Source organism: Balaenoptera borealis (assembly GCF_965194805.1).
Source record: "Balaenoptera borealis genome assembly, chromosome: 18".
Taxonomy (NCBI): Eukaryota; Metazoa; Chordata; class Mammalia; order Artiodactyla; family Balaenopteridae; genus Balaenoptera; species Balaenoptera borealis.
Genome location: NC_138877.1, coordinates 24,997,899 through 25,015,544, shown reverse-complemented (window position 1 = coordinate 25,015,544; position 17,646 = coordinate 24,997,899). Strand labels below are relative to the sequence as shown.

Genomic DNA, 17,646 nt, shown 5'->3' with positions numbered 1-17,646 from the left:
CATTCTTTGTACTGGTCGTAAGGAATTTCAGTGCAACATTTGAAGTCTACTGTTAGTATAGGCAGTTTTTGGTTTTATTTTATATCTCAGATCCATATTTTGAATTTCCCCTGATTTCTGTATTTGCCTGTTTTGGTCTTGTAGCTTGGTTTTTCAGGATGTAACAGAGTGTAAGTATCTCCCCAAAATTGAAGCATCTTATCGAATAGGTCTGTAGTTCTAGTCCAGATTCTCTCCCAAGCAACAGACATAAACATCCATCTGCATTGTGGACTTCACCTAGATTTTCTGTAGGCATATCAAATTCCCAAAACCTAGTCCTTCTGTATTCCATACTCTGCCTTGATAAGTGCCCCCATGTGCTTGGAAACCCAAGTCAGAATCCTGGGTACCATACTGGATTCTTCTTTCTCCCCACACAATTTGCTTCCAGTTAACCTCTAATTCTTGTCATATTGACTCCCCAAAATCTCTTGAATCTGTTCCTTTCTTTCCCTTCCCAACGCTGGTAACTAATTTCAGGCCCTCCTTCTGCCTTGCCTAAACATATAATAATCCTTACCAGCTTCCCCACTCTCATCTCACTCCCCTCCAGTCAATGGCACACGCTCCTGCAGGAGGGATCTCTCTCACACTCAAATCTGGTCATGTCACTGCCTGGTTCCTTTTTTTTTTTTTAAGATTTTTTTGATGTGGACCATTTTTAAAGTCTGTATTGAATTTGTTACAATATTGTTTCTATTTTATGTTTTGGTTTTTTGGCTGTGAGGCATGTGGGATCTTAGCTCCCCCACCAGGGATCGAACCCGCACCCATTGCATTGGAAGGTGAAGTCTTAACCACTGGACCGCCAGGGAAGTCCCCCTGGCTCCATTTTTTCTCAATGGCTCACCCATTGAGATAAAACAAAATTCTTTAGAATAACTTGTAAATGGCGTTTTACAATTTGAACTTCTAAGCCTTTTACCTCTCTGCTCCTTAAACACTTGTGTGCTCCAAACATGCCAAATTCTCTTATTTCCCATTTTTATGCACACACTGTGTCCTTAAATTCCCTTAGATTGCCTTCTCTTAAATACCCTTCCCTCTTTGGTAAGCCAGGGATTCTTCTATTAATCCTCAGGCCCCAGCATAAGCCTTGCCTTTGAGAAACCTTCTCTTTCGTACTCTTTCCCTTGTGCTCTTATAGAATCTGACCAATATACCTATTATAGAAATTATCATGGTATTTTGAAATTACTTCCTTATGTATCTCCTTGGATGATAACTTCCCTATATGTTCAGTCACTATGGCTCACTTTCCTTTGTATCCCAGAACCTAGCATAGAACACACTCAGTTAAATAAATTTATTAGTGAAGGGTAGATAGAATTGTTATGATTAATGGGGTCAGATGTTAACTTCAGAAGACTGTACTTTTAAAACAACAGACTAGAGCAGGCATCAGCAAACTATAGCCAAGGTCAAATCTGGCCCACAGCCTGTTTTTATAAATAATGTTTCATTGGGAAACACCTGTTTGCTTACATATTGTTTAGGCTGCTTTCATGCTCCAACATCAGAGTTGAGTAGATCTGGCAGAGATCGTGTGGCCCACAAAGGCAAAATATTTACTATCTATCCCTTTCCAGAAACTGTTTGCAGATCCCTGAGCTACAGACATACTTATGGGCCAGATTCAGGGACCTTAGAATGTGTCCTGCTGTCCTACAATGTCAATCATACTCAATATACAGATTAACCCTCCAAGCTTTCCTTTTCTATTCCAACATACCCCACTTCTATAATCTGAATTCAGATTAGCCCTCAAATTCTGCATAACCTATTCAAGCTGACTTATTTAAGATCTTCTGCCTATCTACCTATGGTATCTAACTAAGAGTGCAGAGACCGACTGTTCCTCAGTTTACAGGCTTCTCTTCTTCCTTTTAGTAACATACTCCCCTGAGTTTGGGCTGGGCACAGGACTGCCTACTTAGAGACGATATTGCCCAGCCTCTCTTGCAGCTAGTATGGCCAACTGATGATGTTCTGGCAAATGGAATGTGAGCAGAGTGATGTGTGCAATTCAGAGTTTCTGCTCTTGGAATAAAACTCAGTGCTCTCACTTCCTCTATCCTCCCTCCATCGGGTTGGAATATGGATGTAGAAGGGAGGGGCCAACTTTGATCCCACAGACAAGGACAATGTGTGTGGGAGCAAAAATACAGAAGGACCTGGGCCACCTTTCAACCTCATGGAGTACCCTTCTCCTCCTGGACTGCTTTCAACTCAGACTTTTTTGTGAGAGAAATAAAACCTTGCATCTTTTTTACACTACTATTATTTGGGTCACTGTTAAAGCAGTCAATCCAACATCAGAACAATTTCACTCAGCTTCTCTCCATGTCTTGTTTTTCCTGAATACTCAGCTTAGATTTCCTCTCCCAGAATCTGCCCTCAGCCCATCTCTATTCACTTTCAACTACCTTCCCTAAACTCTAAGTCTTACTCTGAAACCTCACCCTTTCTTAAGACCCTCATCTTTCCACTCCCTTCCCCCTTCTTTCCATCTCTGTTTTTTCTTCTTTTCCCACAAAAGAAAAACACTTTTCCAGCCTTTCTGATACATTCCTTGTTCTCTATTTTCTACTTTCCTTTCCTTGTTGCCCCAACAAGGAACTAAGCTGTTGAGGACACAGTATTTCTTAGGGGACAGAAGAAGGGGGAAGCAGAGTTTAAAAAGACTTATTTCTCTTTAGTGGTAAACTGGATAAGGTCATAAACACAGCTATTAATTTCTAGCAGTTTCACAATGGCAGAAGTTAAGAATTTGGAATATGATGAATCTAATAATATAAAAGTGCTATTAGTTCACTCTGAGGGCCACTGAGCATCGAGTAAGTGGTGAGTTAGTTAGGATGTAGGGAATCGACTGAATTGCATGGTTTTGACTCAAGGGCAAGGGACTACTTAGGAGGTGAGAAATCCCCAGTCTAGGGTGATGCAGTGAAAATAGAAAGTAGGGGAGCACATCCACCAGATGTTTTTTTTAATACATATTTTTTAATTTTTAAATTTAAAAAAAATTTTAAAGGTTACTTTCCATTTACAGTTATTACAAAATACTGGCTATACTCCCCATGTTGTATAATACATCCTTAAGCCTCCACCAGATGTTTAAAGGAAGAAAAGTTTTGATGACTGATTGAATATAGACGCTCCATAGTTGTCTTCCTAACAAGAATGTCTTCCTCAATATTTGATCTGCTACATTACCAAAGGACTGTAGAGAGTATATGGAATTTAAAGGAGGGAATAGAAATAAGTAAGTATATTTCCAGAGTGCAGCACAGTAAAATACATGCAAATGAAATCACAAGTATGCAAATAAGTGAACCTGGATGAAACGTCACGTCTTACATCAAATGGTTAACACACTTTCCAAAGGGCACGTCAGGTACACGCTGATGAATCAAATTCTGTTCTAGCATGAATAGCTTCAGATTTGGGGCACTTCAGTGAATAGGTTAAGTTTAGTCTGCTTTTAGTTTCTCTCTACAATCCCCTCTAAGTTCTTCTCCATGATATCAGGCCCTCAATGATTATTAAACCAATCTAATGAAATAAAAGCCTTTCCTCATCTAACTAATATTATGTGAATCATCCCTAACCTTTTGTCTCTCTGGAAGCTTTGTTCGTGATTCAGTGTGGTTGAAATTAGAATCCTCACAATTTAAAAAGAAAATAAATTTTTTTAACTCTGCTTCTACAAACTGAGAGTCTTACTTACAAACAAAAGCAATGGGGATTGGTGGATAGGATGCTGGCTCCGCATCAGCAGACCTGGGCTTAAGTCTGGTGCCGCCATCTGCCAGCCATATATAATCCAAATATTACCATGTCCCATGTGCTCAGGGCTGCAGAAAAGCCAAAACACTGCAAACAATTCCAATTTTCACTTAATGTCTTAAGAAAATGTTAAAAGTCTTAGTGTATTCTTAATGTAAATTTAAACGTTACCATCCTTTTCAGACATCTCTCTTGTGGCTGTGTGGGGAGTAGCAAAAAGCCTCTGCTCCGTCTCATTCACTTCCTCCCTCCCATGCATTCTCCCCTACATGGAGCTCACCCCTTCCACGACTAGCCCATCATCGCTATTCTAGAGAATCAGCCCATGACCTCCACTCTGCACACCAGCTGGGGTGAGGAGGGAGTCTCTTAATCTTTCCACACTGACAATCATTGAATTTATTTCTAATCTCTCCTGAGTCCTCATTTCAGTATCTATAAATTGGGGATTCTACCTGTCTGATCTACTCCACAGGATTGTTCTGAAGCCTCCATGTCACACTGGATGCAAAACTGTTTTTGAATGTGTTCCACTACTGTACAAGTTTAAGTGGAAAGTCATCATTATTTTTAGGCCTAGTGTTTTCTTTCACTTTCCACGCACTTCCTTTGTCAAGGGAAAAATGCTCCCGCATTACAGGATGTTTGTGGGGTGAGAAGAATACTCTTCCTGACCTCTGTGTCTCCCTTAAGCAACACCCCTCCCTTTCCTTCCCTACAGAGCAAAGCTTTGGGGAAGCATTGTCCACATTCATTACCTCTCCTTCTTCACCATCATTTAATGCTCCCCCTTCCCCACCTACTCCACTAAACCTACTGCTTCTGATAAGGACATCAACGGCGGACAAATCGACCAAACACTGGTGGGCCCAACCCCTTCCTCCCTTTGATTCCATTTCTCCTGACTCTGTGTTTACCTCTCCATCATACTCGCCTCCCAGCCTCCTCTACCCTAAGGTCCTTTCAATGTCTGCCTGATCCTGGGGTATTCCTAATGATTGCAACACTTACCAGTTCATGCTGAGCACCTACTATGCATCAGACACCTGACATTTCCCATCTCATCTTCCCATCAGTCCTAAGAGGCAGCCTTTGTTATCCCCATTTTACAGATGAGGAAAGAGAGACTCCAGAAGGATAAGTGGGGCCAAGATCACATAGCCCTCGAAGCTGGAATTCAAACTCTGGTCCTTGCTCTCCAAAGCCAGGTTGCCTCCTTCTTCTCTTCAGACTTTCTGATTTTAAATCTTGGCTTTGCCATTTACTTGCTGATCTCAAATCACCCCTATTTTAAGCTCTCTAATATCCATTTCCTCATCAGTGAAATGAGGAAAACAGCATAGAACTTTCAGAGCTGTGGTGAGGATTTGATTATATAATGCTTGTAAACAACTCAGCAGAGTGGCTAGCACTTAGTAAGCCTCAATAAATGTTACTATTGCTTTTTATTATTATGTTCAGTACCATTGCCTGTCTCGTCTGTCTATATACCTGCTCCCTGGGCAGGCTCATCTATACATTCTGCTTCCAGTAGCATCTACATGTGAAAAAGCCCCTCTCTCTACAGCCAGTCTAGACTTCTCTGCCAAATGCTAGACCATACTTCCAGTCATTGGCTGGATTTCCTCCATTCGATAACCCATGAACACCTCACATGTGACAAACTCACAGCACAACTCATCATCATCCTCCCCCATACTTACTTCTTCTCTGAATCCCCTAGGTTGGAGACTGACAATGCTACATGAGTCATAAACTTGGGCTTTGTCCTTGACTCCCCTATCTGCCTCTGTTGGCTCATTACACCAGTCACCTAATCCTTCCTCCTATCATCTCTCTGTTTCATCCAGTCTCTCCTGGATGTTTTTAATGTTACTGTTAATTCTGTCTTTATTCAAAAGTTTTATATCTTGTTTATCATGGATTTTTGGCACTAATTTTGATTTTTTAAAATACTCCATTAAAATATTATTTATCTTGATTATTGAAGGTTTTGGTGCCCCTTAAATTCTGGATCCAAGGTAAGTGCCTAACTTGCCTTACTCTGCTACCAAGTCTTCTCCCAACGCAACCTCCTATATGGTCCTGCCAGAATGATATTGCTAAAACATAGGTCTACTCATGGCACACTCTTGCTTAAATGCCTTCAGTGGCTCCCCAAGCCTTCCAATTCCACACTACCTCCATCCTTCCCCCTTGAACCCTATGATTTAGCAACAGGAATCCATTTCCTTTCCCTACTTTCACATTTCTGTGCCTTTTTGGCAATGCTTTAGTTAACCTAGGATGGTTAGGAACTTGTTATACTTGCAAATAGCTGGATGTTTATGTGTTCACTGATAAAACTTAAATTTCAACTATATTTTATTAAAATCCTTCTAAAATTTATTATATGTCTCTGCAGTCTTCCATATAATATATTCATAATTTAAAATATTCTCAATGGCTCAGCCTCATCATTCTAAGCACCAGTTATGGTACGGTGCTATAATCCAGTGATGCCAGCCTCAGGAGTCATTGAAATTTATGTCATCTTGCCCCTAAACTCAATGCTCATATATCATTCATTCTTTTCCTTATTTTGTTGCAATTTTCAACTTGGAGTGTCTTCTTGCTCCTCCTGATCTTTGCTCTCTGCTGCTACTGGTTCTGCTTCTTATGATTCATTCCTAATTACTTGGCATCATTCCATTTCCCTTGTCCACGTCACTCCCACCTTAACCTTGTTCTCTGCCATTGTCTCCACTAATTCTGCTTTCCCAGTACTTCTTGGAATTGGCACTCACGGAGCTTGATAATTATAACCTTTGCCAGCCTAAGACTGTACCCTTCTCTTCTGCTCTGCTAACTGACTCATCCATTTTATTATTCAATCTTTTTATCTTTATCTCTTCTTATGTCTTTTTACTCCTGAGTTTGCCATTGTTCTGGCTGGTTGAGAGGTGCTGAATATTTATATAATTGTGGCTATGTAATCCATGGGTTAACTCTCAAGCTATTTCTACTGTGGCATTTCTCCACAGAGGGGATCGTGGGCAGAGGTTAAGAAAGAATTCTAACCTCAAGCTTCTGAAGGATTGACATCCTCTGTCCCTCTATTCTGTGCTCTTCAGAGAACTCCAATCCTACATTTTTTAGGTGGGGCAGGATAAAGAGACATGGAAAACTAACATGTGCAACCAAAGTGTGTGATTACTGAAGGGAATATTGAGTCAATGGATCTTACCCACGTTTGAATAAATTCACTCTAAGTTCTTCTGGTTCCTTGTTAAAATAGGAGAAGGCAGGGGATTACTCAGAATGCCAATTGCCCCCTATTTTGGGGTGCATTAAAGGGCTCCAGTAGGTGACAAGGTAATTTTTATTACTAAGAGTTTACTTGTAATAATGAAATTATAAAATACAGAAAACAGCCATACTAATGAACAAAGTGTAGAAACACTAAGAATCTGGAAAGCTCCTGAACAATCTGTACTGAGACAGAAACTAGTCAGAACAAGATTTTTAAATAGATCCTTTCCTAATGACTGAGATTTTGAAGAAACATAGGCATGGAGTAGAACCTGAAAGTTTTTTTAAAATATAAATTTATTTATTTTATTTATTTATTTTTGGCTGCATTGGGTCTTCATTGCTGTGCACGGGCTTTCTCTAGTTGCGGCGAGCGGGGGCTACTCTTCGTTGTGGAGTGCGGGCTTCTTATCACGGTGGCTTCTCTTGTTGCAGAGCATGGGCTCTAGGGCCGCAGGTTTCACTAGGTGTAGCACGCGGGCTCAGTAGTTGTGGCTCGCAGGCTATAGAGCATGGGCTCAATAGTTGTGACGTATGGGCTTAGCTGTTCTACGGCATGTGGGATCTTCCCAGCCAGGGCTCGAACCCGTGTCCCCTGCATTGGCAGGCGGATTCTTAACCACTGCACCACCAGGGAAGCCCCAAACCTGAAAGGTTTTGATTGCTCATTTTTCTGGTCATTATCCTCTTAAAAAAATACATAAATAAAGCCCGGGCCAGCAAAGAAGGTATAGTACTTCTTGGATACTGAACACAAATAAGTCTTTTTTGTTTGTTTACACAGTATTCCCCACCCCTACTCTCTATGTCCTTGAAAAGAAATGTGACATAATGGAAATAACAAGGGCTTAGGAGCCAGAAAGATCCAGTGTGACCTTAGCCCCCCCATTTATTTTCTGGGTGGCCTTAGGCATGTCACCTTAACACAGCAAGCCCAACAAAGGGTTCCTAAAGTGCACATCAAAGGAAGCCTTTGAGGATTGAAGAAGAGAAAGTGCACAGGACCTTTAGTTCAGTGCCTGGCACATGGTGGGAACTCAGAGAACATAGGTTCCCCTCACATATTCCTCCTCTTCACTTTCATATCATCTATGCCAGGGGCCAGAACCTGGTGTCAAGGTCTTTACCTCCATCCTGTACCAACACTTGTTCTCAAGAACAGAACTAAGGAAACACTTCTTCACAACGTGAAAATAATGGCCCAGTGAAAGAAGCAAATTCTAAGAGCTCAATTTTATGGGATGTCTATTAGGCCCAGATTCTTGGGGTGGCTTCTTTTGAAAACTTCATTGTTAACAGGTTCTTTCCCTTGCTGTTAGTTTCAGAAGAAAGTAGAACTGTGATGATTTGGGGGAGCAGTGAGGCATTTAGTTAGGATAGACTGCAGGGTACCCATGGGGACATAAAGAGATGTCAGATTGAGATGCAGATGGAGGTCATTCTGAGGAGGACTTGAAACACTAAGCAGAGAAATTTGTTATAATTCGGTAGATGAGGATAAGGCCCTCACATGTGTAAGAGAGAGAGAGGGTGAGTTTGGAGCTGTACTGCAGGGCAGTTTCTTTCACTGTGATGTGTATATAATGGGGAGCTTTTGCGAACCCTGGCCTAAATGCTTCTGAAAGCTAGAAGCAGGAACAAACCAATAGGACTTGGTGGCTGCCCGGATGCAGAGGAACAAATACATCGAGGGCAGTTTACACATAAAAACAAAAAACACCTGGGGCTTTGAAACCTTCTAGTGCTCCTGGTCACCCTCTTCAACCAAGCAATGGACTCAGCATTGTGAAGAGCTCAGCTCTCTCCTTCTTGGCACGAAGTCTGAGATCCAGCGTGTCTGGGAGGGTGCACATTGCCCAGGGGCAGTCGTGGCATTCATTAATCTACTCTTGGGTTGGGATCTAGATCCAGAGACTTCCCTCCTCTTCTAATTGTTTGAGGGAAAAACTGGAAGAAAGGAGCAGGAGGAGTCCATAGCAAACATGCAGTTAAACCCTCTTTGAAGAAACCACATAGCAAGGCTCTGTGCTCTGAACATGCCCTGCACTGCTCTTCTTCAAAGGCAGGCCAGCCAGGCGATGAATACGGGTCTAAGCCCTTTCCCATGGTTGGGATGGAGGAGGTCTCAGCGCCCCGTGTGGTGGCTTCCTCAGCAAGGGCTCATTCATCAGTGCTGTTGTCTTACGTGACTGGCCCACTTCTGTAAGGCAGCCCCATAAGCTTTTTTTTTTTTTTTTTAATTATTTAATTATTTATGGCTGTGTTGGGTCTTCGTTTCTGTGCCAGGGCTTTCTCTAGTTTCGGCGAGCGGGGGCCACTCTTCATCGCGGTGCGCGGGCCTCTCACCATCGCGGCCTCTCTTGTTGCAGAGCATGGGCTCCAGACGCGCAGGCTCAGTAGTTGTGGCTCACGGGCCCTGCCACTCCGCGGCATGTGGGATCCTCCCAGACCAGGGCTCGAACCCGTGTCCCCTGCATTGGCAGGCAGATTCTCAACCACTGTGCCACCAGGGAAGCCCCCCCATAAGATTTTTATTATCATTCTTTGAACCTCTTCCAATACTTTGATGTCCTTGAAGTTAAAAAGCTAAAAACTGCACACAGTACAGCATGCCACACAAAATACCTTTAAAAATTTCTAGTTCGGAGGCAAGTGGGCAAAGCCAAATCTCTCCATTTGATTCTGATTGTGTTCCTCTCTTAGGATTTGTCTTGGGCATGTTACTATACAAATAACTACTATCATCATCATCATCTCCTCAGTTTTAAGAATTACAATAGCTGTAAAGTTAACTTACCATTTTTTGAGACAAGAAGTTTTGTTATCTAAAATAAATTGTTAAAAGAAATCAGATTATCAAAAAGTACAATCATAGCTAACAATACTAAACCAACTGCTCAACAGGTTGTGTTTTTTTTTTCAGTTTTTTTTTTGAGCCACAGTCCTTTTTGAGCATCCACTGATTCTACAGGGCATACGTGACAAGCAGACCACGTGGTCCTTCACCTGGACTGCTACGACTGCCCTCTACATACTGTGCTACTCAGTGGTTGTGGGCAGCTGGAAAATTGGACAGGGTGGCTGAGTCTTTGAAAGGTGCATGGGCCAACCTTTTTAATTTAGTAAGTCAATGCGATTTAGGTCCCCTCTGAGTACAGCTAGCTCTATAATGGGGTAAAAGCTCTGGAATTTCTTTCCTCAGCTCTGCCACTAATTTGGGGGTAGCTACAAATATTAGTGAGATAAACCAAAGTCAGATCTTACAAATTGGGACATAAAGAATGTGCTGGAGAGTGTCACAGACAGTCCCTTGGGGGCAGCGTTCATATCTACAGTAGTCCTGAATTTAATTTTTAAAATGACTTTCTTAAAAATATGTCAAAAGGATACCCAAACAACAAGGATGCATTACTGATTGAAATACGCAATGCATTTAGAGGTAAATTTATATATATACACTCACACACATATGTATGCTTTCATAATCGCATTCACATCTGCCCTGCTCTCACTGATGGTCAAACATTTCAGGGGAGAACATCTGGCAGCCTCCCCCTAGTCATCTTTTTCTCCACAAAACTCTTCCCACACCTTTGTTCCAGCTACAACTAATTTTTCATTTACCAAAGAGATCATGCTCTCTTTCCATCCCAAACTTGGCTAAAATTGCTTCCACTACCTGGAATGCCTGTCCTGCCCTGACTCCTTCTTAACCTAGCTAACTCTCCCCATCTGTTAAGGGCTCAAGTGACCTCTTCCAGGAAGCCTTCTCCCTCCCCAACCTCTCTCTCTCTCTCTCTCTCTCTCTCTCACACACACACACACACACACACACACACACACAAAATCTACATACTTGACTAGTACCTCATGCTTACTTCTCCCATAGCATTTAATACCCGTTATTGAATGATCTGGTTACTTATCTGTCCCCCACCACCACTGTAAATGACCAGGACCCTATAGGCCTTCCCAGGACGGACCTCACCCCCCTCCCCCTCACCACTCTGTCCTCTGCCTGCCTCTTGTCTATAGAAAAACTTTAGCCTCCTTGGCCTTCCCAAAGTTCCAAAGAATAAATTTAATCAGAGAAGTGAGAAAATGCAGAAACAACGGAAAACAGTCAAGTAAGACAAAATAATAATAGTTTAGCCATTAAACAAAGTCAAGGACTTTTAGTTCCTCCTCAAGGGCTACAGACAATATTCTGAGCCATGTTCTTTGAACTGTTTTGCAGATATTGAAACCCCAACCAGGTGGAAGAACTTAACTATATGCTGACCACAGGCACATAGACCCCAGACTGGTTGGGACCAGAAGGTTGATGATGTTGACTCCCGGTTACCTCATCACCAACCAATCAGAAGAATGTCCACAAGCTGATCAAGCACCCCACAACCCTCTCCTTCACCCTGTCTTTAAAAACCTTTCTCTGAAAGCTATCAGGGAGTTCGGATCTTTTGAGCACTAGCTGCCTAGACTCCTTGCTTGGCACCAGCAATAAATGCTGCACTTGCCTTCACCACAACCCGGTGTCACTACATTGGCTTTACTGCACACGGTCAAGCAGACCCAAGTTTGGTTTGGTAACATCACCCACACCTTAGAGCATCAGCTCAACCAGGACAGAGTGGGTGTCTTTTTCACTGTGTGTTCCCATTCTTCACACAGTGCCTGGAAAATAGGTAAATAAACACTGAGTGAATGAGTGAATGAATGGAATGAATGAGTGAATGAATTCTTACTCTGACCATTTGGTGAATAGTTACTTCATACGCTACCTCCAATCCCACTCTCACCCTGAAGTCTGGAATTGAACTGAAGGCTGGTGGGTGGAGAATTTGGTCTCCATGTTCCCTAGACAACATGAAGCTGTTTGACTTAATCATCCATCCACAGTCCACCTGGATGAGAAAAAACACCTTGCTGGGTAGTTTTTCTTTTCCTGGAGGTTTTCATCACAGTTTGTGGCACATTTTATCAAGTCTAGACACATTTTTTGTCTCCATGTGCTGTGGAGTCTCAGTCCCTGTAACACAAACCTCTTTAATCTTTCTGGTGGAATTTGATAGGGGTCATATAAAATCCTTCTCCTCATCTTCTAATAGCAATTTATGGACACTTACTATGAGCAATATACATTGCAAAAGACTAGAAAACTCACCCTCTGGTTATGATTCAGCACTGTAACGTGATAGCTGGGAAACTAGACTGATAGTTTAATCAGCGGTATGTGATCCTTATTTGTGGTTGGCTGCCTCATCAATTTTCATTTGGGAATTGAAATGGACTCTGAGGCAGATATGGCATTAATTACGGGGGAAATTGGTTGCTATATGCCTTGAGGTAAAACCCTTCTGATGGGAATCTGAGATTGAAAGAAAGCCAAATTATAAAAGGATGATTTACTGGAAAAGGCAAATGTATGCATTACCGTCACTGCTTAGCAAAGAAAAAGGAACTGATAAACCAGAAAGACTGTGGATTGGCTGAAAAGTGAAAAAAATCCCTGGGTCTAACTCACTTAAAAAAGATTTATTCTTATGCTGAATGCATTATATTTCCCCAGATACATACGACATTTTCCAAGAGTGCACTTCAATTAAAAGGCAAGCAAGCATTAATAACAGTTGGCAGGGTCCCTATTTTCTTCTAGATTGAAATATATTTTACTTAGAACTGAATAGGGACCATCTAGGGACACCAAAGTTAAAATTCATTTTACCACTTATGGTATCTGCTGTGTATCAATCTTCTTATAATATCACATGGGTTTTTTTCCCTGAAGATTTCAAACACCTTCTTAGATAATATCTTCTTTCTCCTATCGCCAAATATTGATGAAGTAACATATAGAGGCAAAATCATAGTTGAATGACTATCCCCAATTTAATATGAGAAAACTAAGATATGGGGACCTTAAGTTAGTGCAGCTTTCAAAGCAATATATTCTTTTTCACTAGGTATATAACAGAGTGAGTTATTAAAAATCTTTTCGAGAATTAATACCTCTTCCTTCATTGTACCCAGGAAAAGGAGAGCAGCACTGTATTTTTAAAAGCTGGGACATGTTCACTCATACCCAGGGTTGAGAAGAAGTGAGAGGCCTCTGTGTCGCAGGCAAAGAGCAACACAATAGAGTGGTTAGGGACAGGGACTGAAGTCAGGCCATCCACACCCAAATCCTGCTCCTGCTACTTACCAGCTGGGTGACTTGAGCCCTGGCCTATATGCCTCTGTTTCCTTATCTGTGTGACTGCTATAGCACAAAAGAGTTCCTTATTATCCTAAGAATTAAGTTGGGTACCTTCTTTAAAGGGAGGAGTTGCAGGAACAATTTGAATTGGACAACGCAGAAGTTTCTGGACCCCAGAGAAGGGTAAGAGTTCTGAGACCAAGTGCAGGTTTCCATTGGAGAGGGGAGACCAGGTAGTGCCCACATGGGAGACTGAAGTACACCGAACCTGGGACTCTGCCCCTTGGTCAGGAGACCAGGGATCAAGAATTCTGTGGGCAAGTCTGTGGACATGGCAGGTATCTCTAAGTCAGCCTGGAGCTGAGGGCTCACCAACACATTTGTAGCTAAAGGTATTTTTACCGTGTGTTCCCTTTCTTCATACAGTGCCTGGAAAATAGGCTAAAAAGTATTGAGTTAAATGGGCTGCTCCTCTAACTAGGGTGCTTGAAGACAGAACTGAAGTTTTTTTTTTAAGAATGTAGCATAGCAAGAAAAGGAGACAGAAATAGGGAGGAGAGAGTGGATCAGAGGCATGAAGGGCAGATTGAAAAAACGTCTACGTTCAAAAGGAGCAAAAAAGAATTTGAAATAGGCAATAGGTGAAGAAATAATAGATGAGAACTTTCTAGAATTATTGAAAGATATAGATTCTTAAATTCAGGAAATATTACTCATCCTATACAGGACAGAAGAAAAGAAATCTACACCTTGACTTATCAGAGTTAACTGCAGATTATCAAAGACAAAGGGAAACATTTTTTAAGTAGCCAAAGAGAAGACAAATCATCTACATACGAGCAACAATTAATCTGACAGCTGACTTCTCAACAGAAAGAATGGAAACCAGAAGACAAAACAATAATACCATCAAAGTACCAAGAAAAAAAATCTGTCAGACAAATATGGTACAAAAAATGGTACAAAAAATATGGTACAAACAAATATGGTACAAATATGGTACAAAACAGTTCCTAGCTAAGTGAACTTTTTTTTTAAATCAAAATAAATAATTTCCAGGCCCTCCAAAAAATTGAGAGAGAGAGAGAGAGAACTTACTACTACCAAGCCCTCAATAAAGGAGGGTTATACTGAAGATTATACTTAGGAAGAAGGAACATGTTCCTAGATGAAAGGTCTGCTATGCAAAAGAAATGTTGGCAAAATACCAGTAGCCGTATGAATGAATCTAAACAATCATTAATTATGTAAAATGATAAGGAAATGACTAACAAAGGATTAAAAATTTAAATTAAATATTGGACAGCAACAACTTTTAAGTAGAGAAACACCAGCTTGACTATCTCTGATGATTCCCTATTTTATTTCACTGGGCTTGCACTATACATATAGTGTAACTTGGCAACTACTAACTTCTTTATGATACATCATTTTCCTCTCTAAGAATATTGCATACCTTTTCAGTTGTTCAAGTCACCATTTTTGCGTCCCTGAAGTGTCTTATAAAGTTTTCTTTGTATAGAAATTATACATTTCTTCTTGAGTTCATTCTTGGAAATTTATCTTGTTATTGCTTTATAAATGAGATCTTCCATTATTATCTAATTGGTTTTTGTCTGTATATATCAAAGTTAATTATTTATGTATAATAATTTTGTAGTAGTCATCTTCCTGAATTATCTTATTGTTTATAGTAACTTTTCCACTGATCATTGGTTTCACAAGTTTAAAAATCACATTGTATGCAAAGATTTTACTTCCTCTTTTTCCATGTGTATTTCCCTTGTCTATTTGCATTACCTAAGTACATCAGTCTAAACAGTGTTAAATAATAGTGGTGTTTGTGGTCATTCTCTTGTTTCTAACTTTAATGGAAATGTTATTTCTGGTGTTTGTCCACTAAGTGTGATGCTGTTTTGTGGACTGAGAAAGGAATTTTTTACCATGTTAAAGAAGAATCTATATATTCCTATTTAATTAATTTTAATAGATGTCAAACTTTATCAAATGCCTTTTTAGTACCCATAAAAATTATCAGAGCATTTTTCCAATGTACAACTATTAATATGATGAAATACATTATGATGTATTTCTATAACAAATCAACTATATATCACCCAAATACACTCACATGGTCATGGCATATTATCTTCTAAGGTGCTACTGGATTCCGTTTAATTTTCATTTTATTTAGGATAATTGTCTCACTATTAAAATGAAAATTTGTGACTTTGTTTTTGTGCAATCTTTTTCAGTATTTGGTGACAACGTTCTATTTGCTTCATAAAAAAAATCCTTTGGAGAATTTCTTTATTTTTCTATGTCCTACAAAGTTGAAATTGCATAGGAATTATCTTCAACGCCAGATAACATCCTTTTCTATGAAAGAAGAACTTTCCTATCCCTTGCTTCTTTTTTCTGCCCCCAACTTCAATTCTGGAGGAGACTAAATGGGATAGAATGAAGCGGGTGTGTGAAGATTAAGCACAAAGTGGAAAATATAGAAGTTGATATGCTCTCCTCTCCTCTCCTTAGCTTCCCATCCCAAAGCAGCAGTATTAAGTTGGGGGAGAGGAAAATCTCAAACTTCAAATGAAGTTCAGAGTTTTTATTATTAAACTGGGCTGCACCTTTAAATTGCTGAACTGAGATTATTCTTATGACTTGAAGTGACTGAGGACTTTTGATAATCTAAGAGTTACTAGAAAAATCTATTAGACTTAAGCAAGCACAATGAGTTGGTCTGAAGGGCCACAGGAGGAAACAAAGTTATTTTATGACTGCACCCTGTTAAGTCCATCTTTTGCTATGTGGCAGTTACACCTGCCTAGGACACTATAAAGAAGAATGAATAAAAGCAGCCCAGGCTGTTTAAAGAGTACAAAAATGAAAAAAAAAAAATCTTGACTTCCTCCCAGTGGCTATCCAACACAGAGCTCTTTCCTCCACCTCCATTTAAAATTTTAAAATCCTACCTAGAAGAGACTCTTCTATTTCAGAAAGATTTTTGGCCAACATCATCTCTGTCAAAACAGATAACCATCCAGGCTCCCAAGAGTCAGAAAGAAATGGTTGGTGGAGAGAACATATTTGTCAAAGTGGTGTCACCATATGATCTAGGAGTGAAGTCATCCCTCCCAGAGTGGCTTGATGTAAAAGCAAAACAACTTGGCTCCTTCTTCTGTTGCTCTCTGATATTTATAATTCAGCAACATCTCTTGAGGAGTAACCAGACCACAAAGCAATAATTCTCTGATCTCTGCAATTACTAAGGAGGAGACATTTGATAATTCAATATCTACAAGTATCTAGGAGAGTTAGCTGTGCAATAGCCTTCTCCCAGATATTGACAAAGCTGGTGCTTCTGCCTCCTTCAGGGGTTTGCTCGAATGTTACTTTCTCAAAAAGGCCTCATCTGAACACTGTATCTAAAATTCTCAACCCCCAACAGGTCCTATCTCTTTTCACTGCTATCCTTTTTATTTATCTATAATATTACATACTTTATTTATTTATCTTGTCTATCTTCACCAGTAGACTCCATAAGGGCAGGAATTTTTGTCTAGTTTGTTCACTGTTGAATCCCCAGTACCTAGAACAGTGGGTGGTAGATGGTAGGCACACTTGCTCAATAAATAAATGAATGAATTGAAGAACTGAAAACATAGTAAGAGTCCATTAATGGTGATTTTTTTTAAAAAAAATAAATTATAGTAGATCCATAGGAGGGCAGTATAGAATAAGGACTCTAAAATCAGGTTACCTGGAATAAAATTTTGTCTCTGACACTTGCTATCTTTGTGTTATTGGGAAACTTACCTAATCTCTTAGTGCCTCCGTTTTCTCATCACCAAAATGGGGATTATAAAAGTACCCATCCCTTAGGATTGGCATAAGTATTAATGAGATAATAGTATTAAGTGCTTAACACAGTTCTTGACATACAGCAAATAGTTAAATAATGTTAACTCTTATTATTACAATGGAATAACATGTAACCATTAAAAGCATGAGGCTGATTTACATATATGGACATGGCAAGATCATAGATGTTAAAGAAAAAAAGGTACCCCAAAACAAATATGTATAGTATGATCTCACTTATGTGTTTTTTAAAAATCTCTGTATGTGTTATATGTGCATAGATTAAAATATATGAAAGAAATCAAACCAGACTTCTATCAATGGTTGCCTATAATGAAAATGATATGGATGTCTGTGAAGGGGACTTTAACTTTCTGCTCTCTGGGGCAAACATTTCTGCATTGTTTGAATTGTGTGATTGAATTATTTACAATGGGCATAAATTTATTCCGAGTTTCTGGTAT

At 40.1% G+C, this 17,646-nt stretch overlaps 1 protein-coding gene across 1 annotated transcript in view; it reads right to left on the bottom strand.

Annotated features, from left to right (window-relative positions):
- Window positions 1-17,646, bottom strand: part of LOC309615803 (uncharacterized protein) — a gene marked incomplete at its 5' end in the record, with an annotated part of 103,290 nt that overhangs the window by 38,646 nt on the left and 46,998 nt on the right. Inside the window, one exon of the mRNA XM_082365779.1 lies at window positions 9,920-9,947. Within this exon, the coding sequence (XP_082221905.1) occupies window positions 9,920-9,947 (28 nt within the window). The remainder of the gene's footprint in view (window positions 1-9,919; window positions 9,948-17,646) is intronic.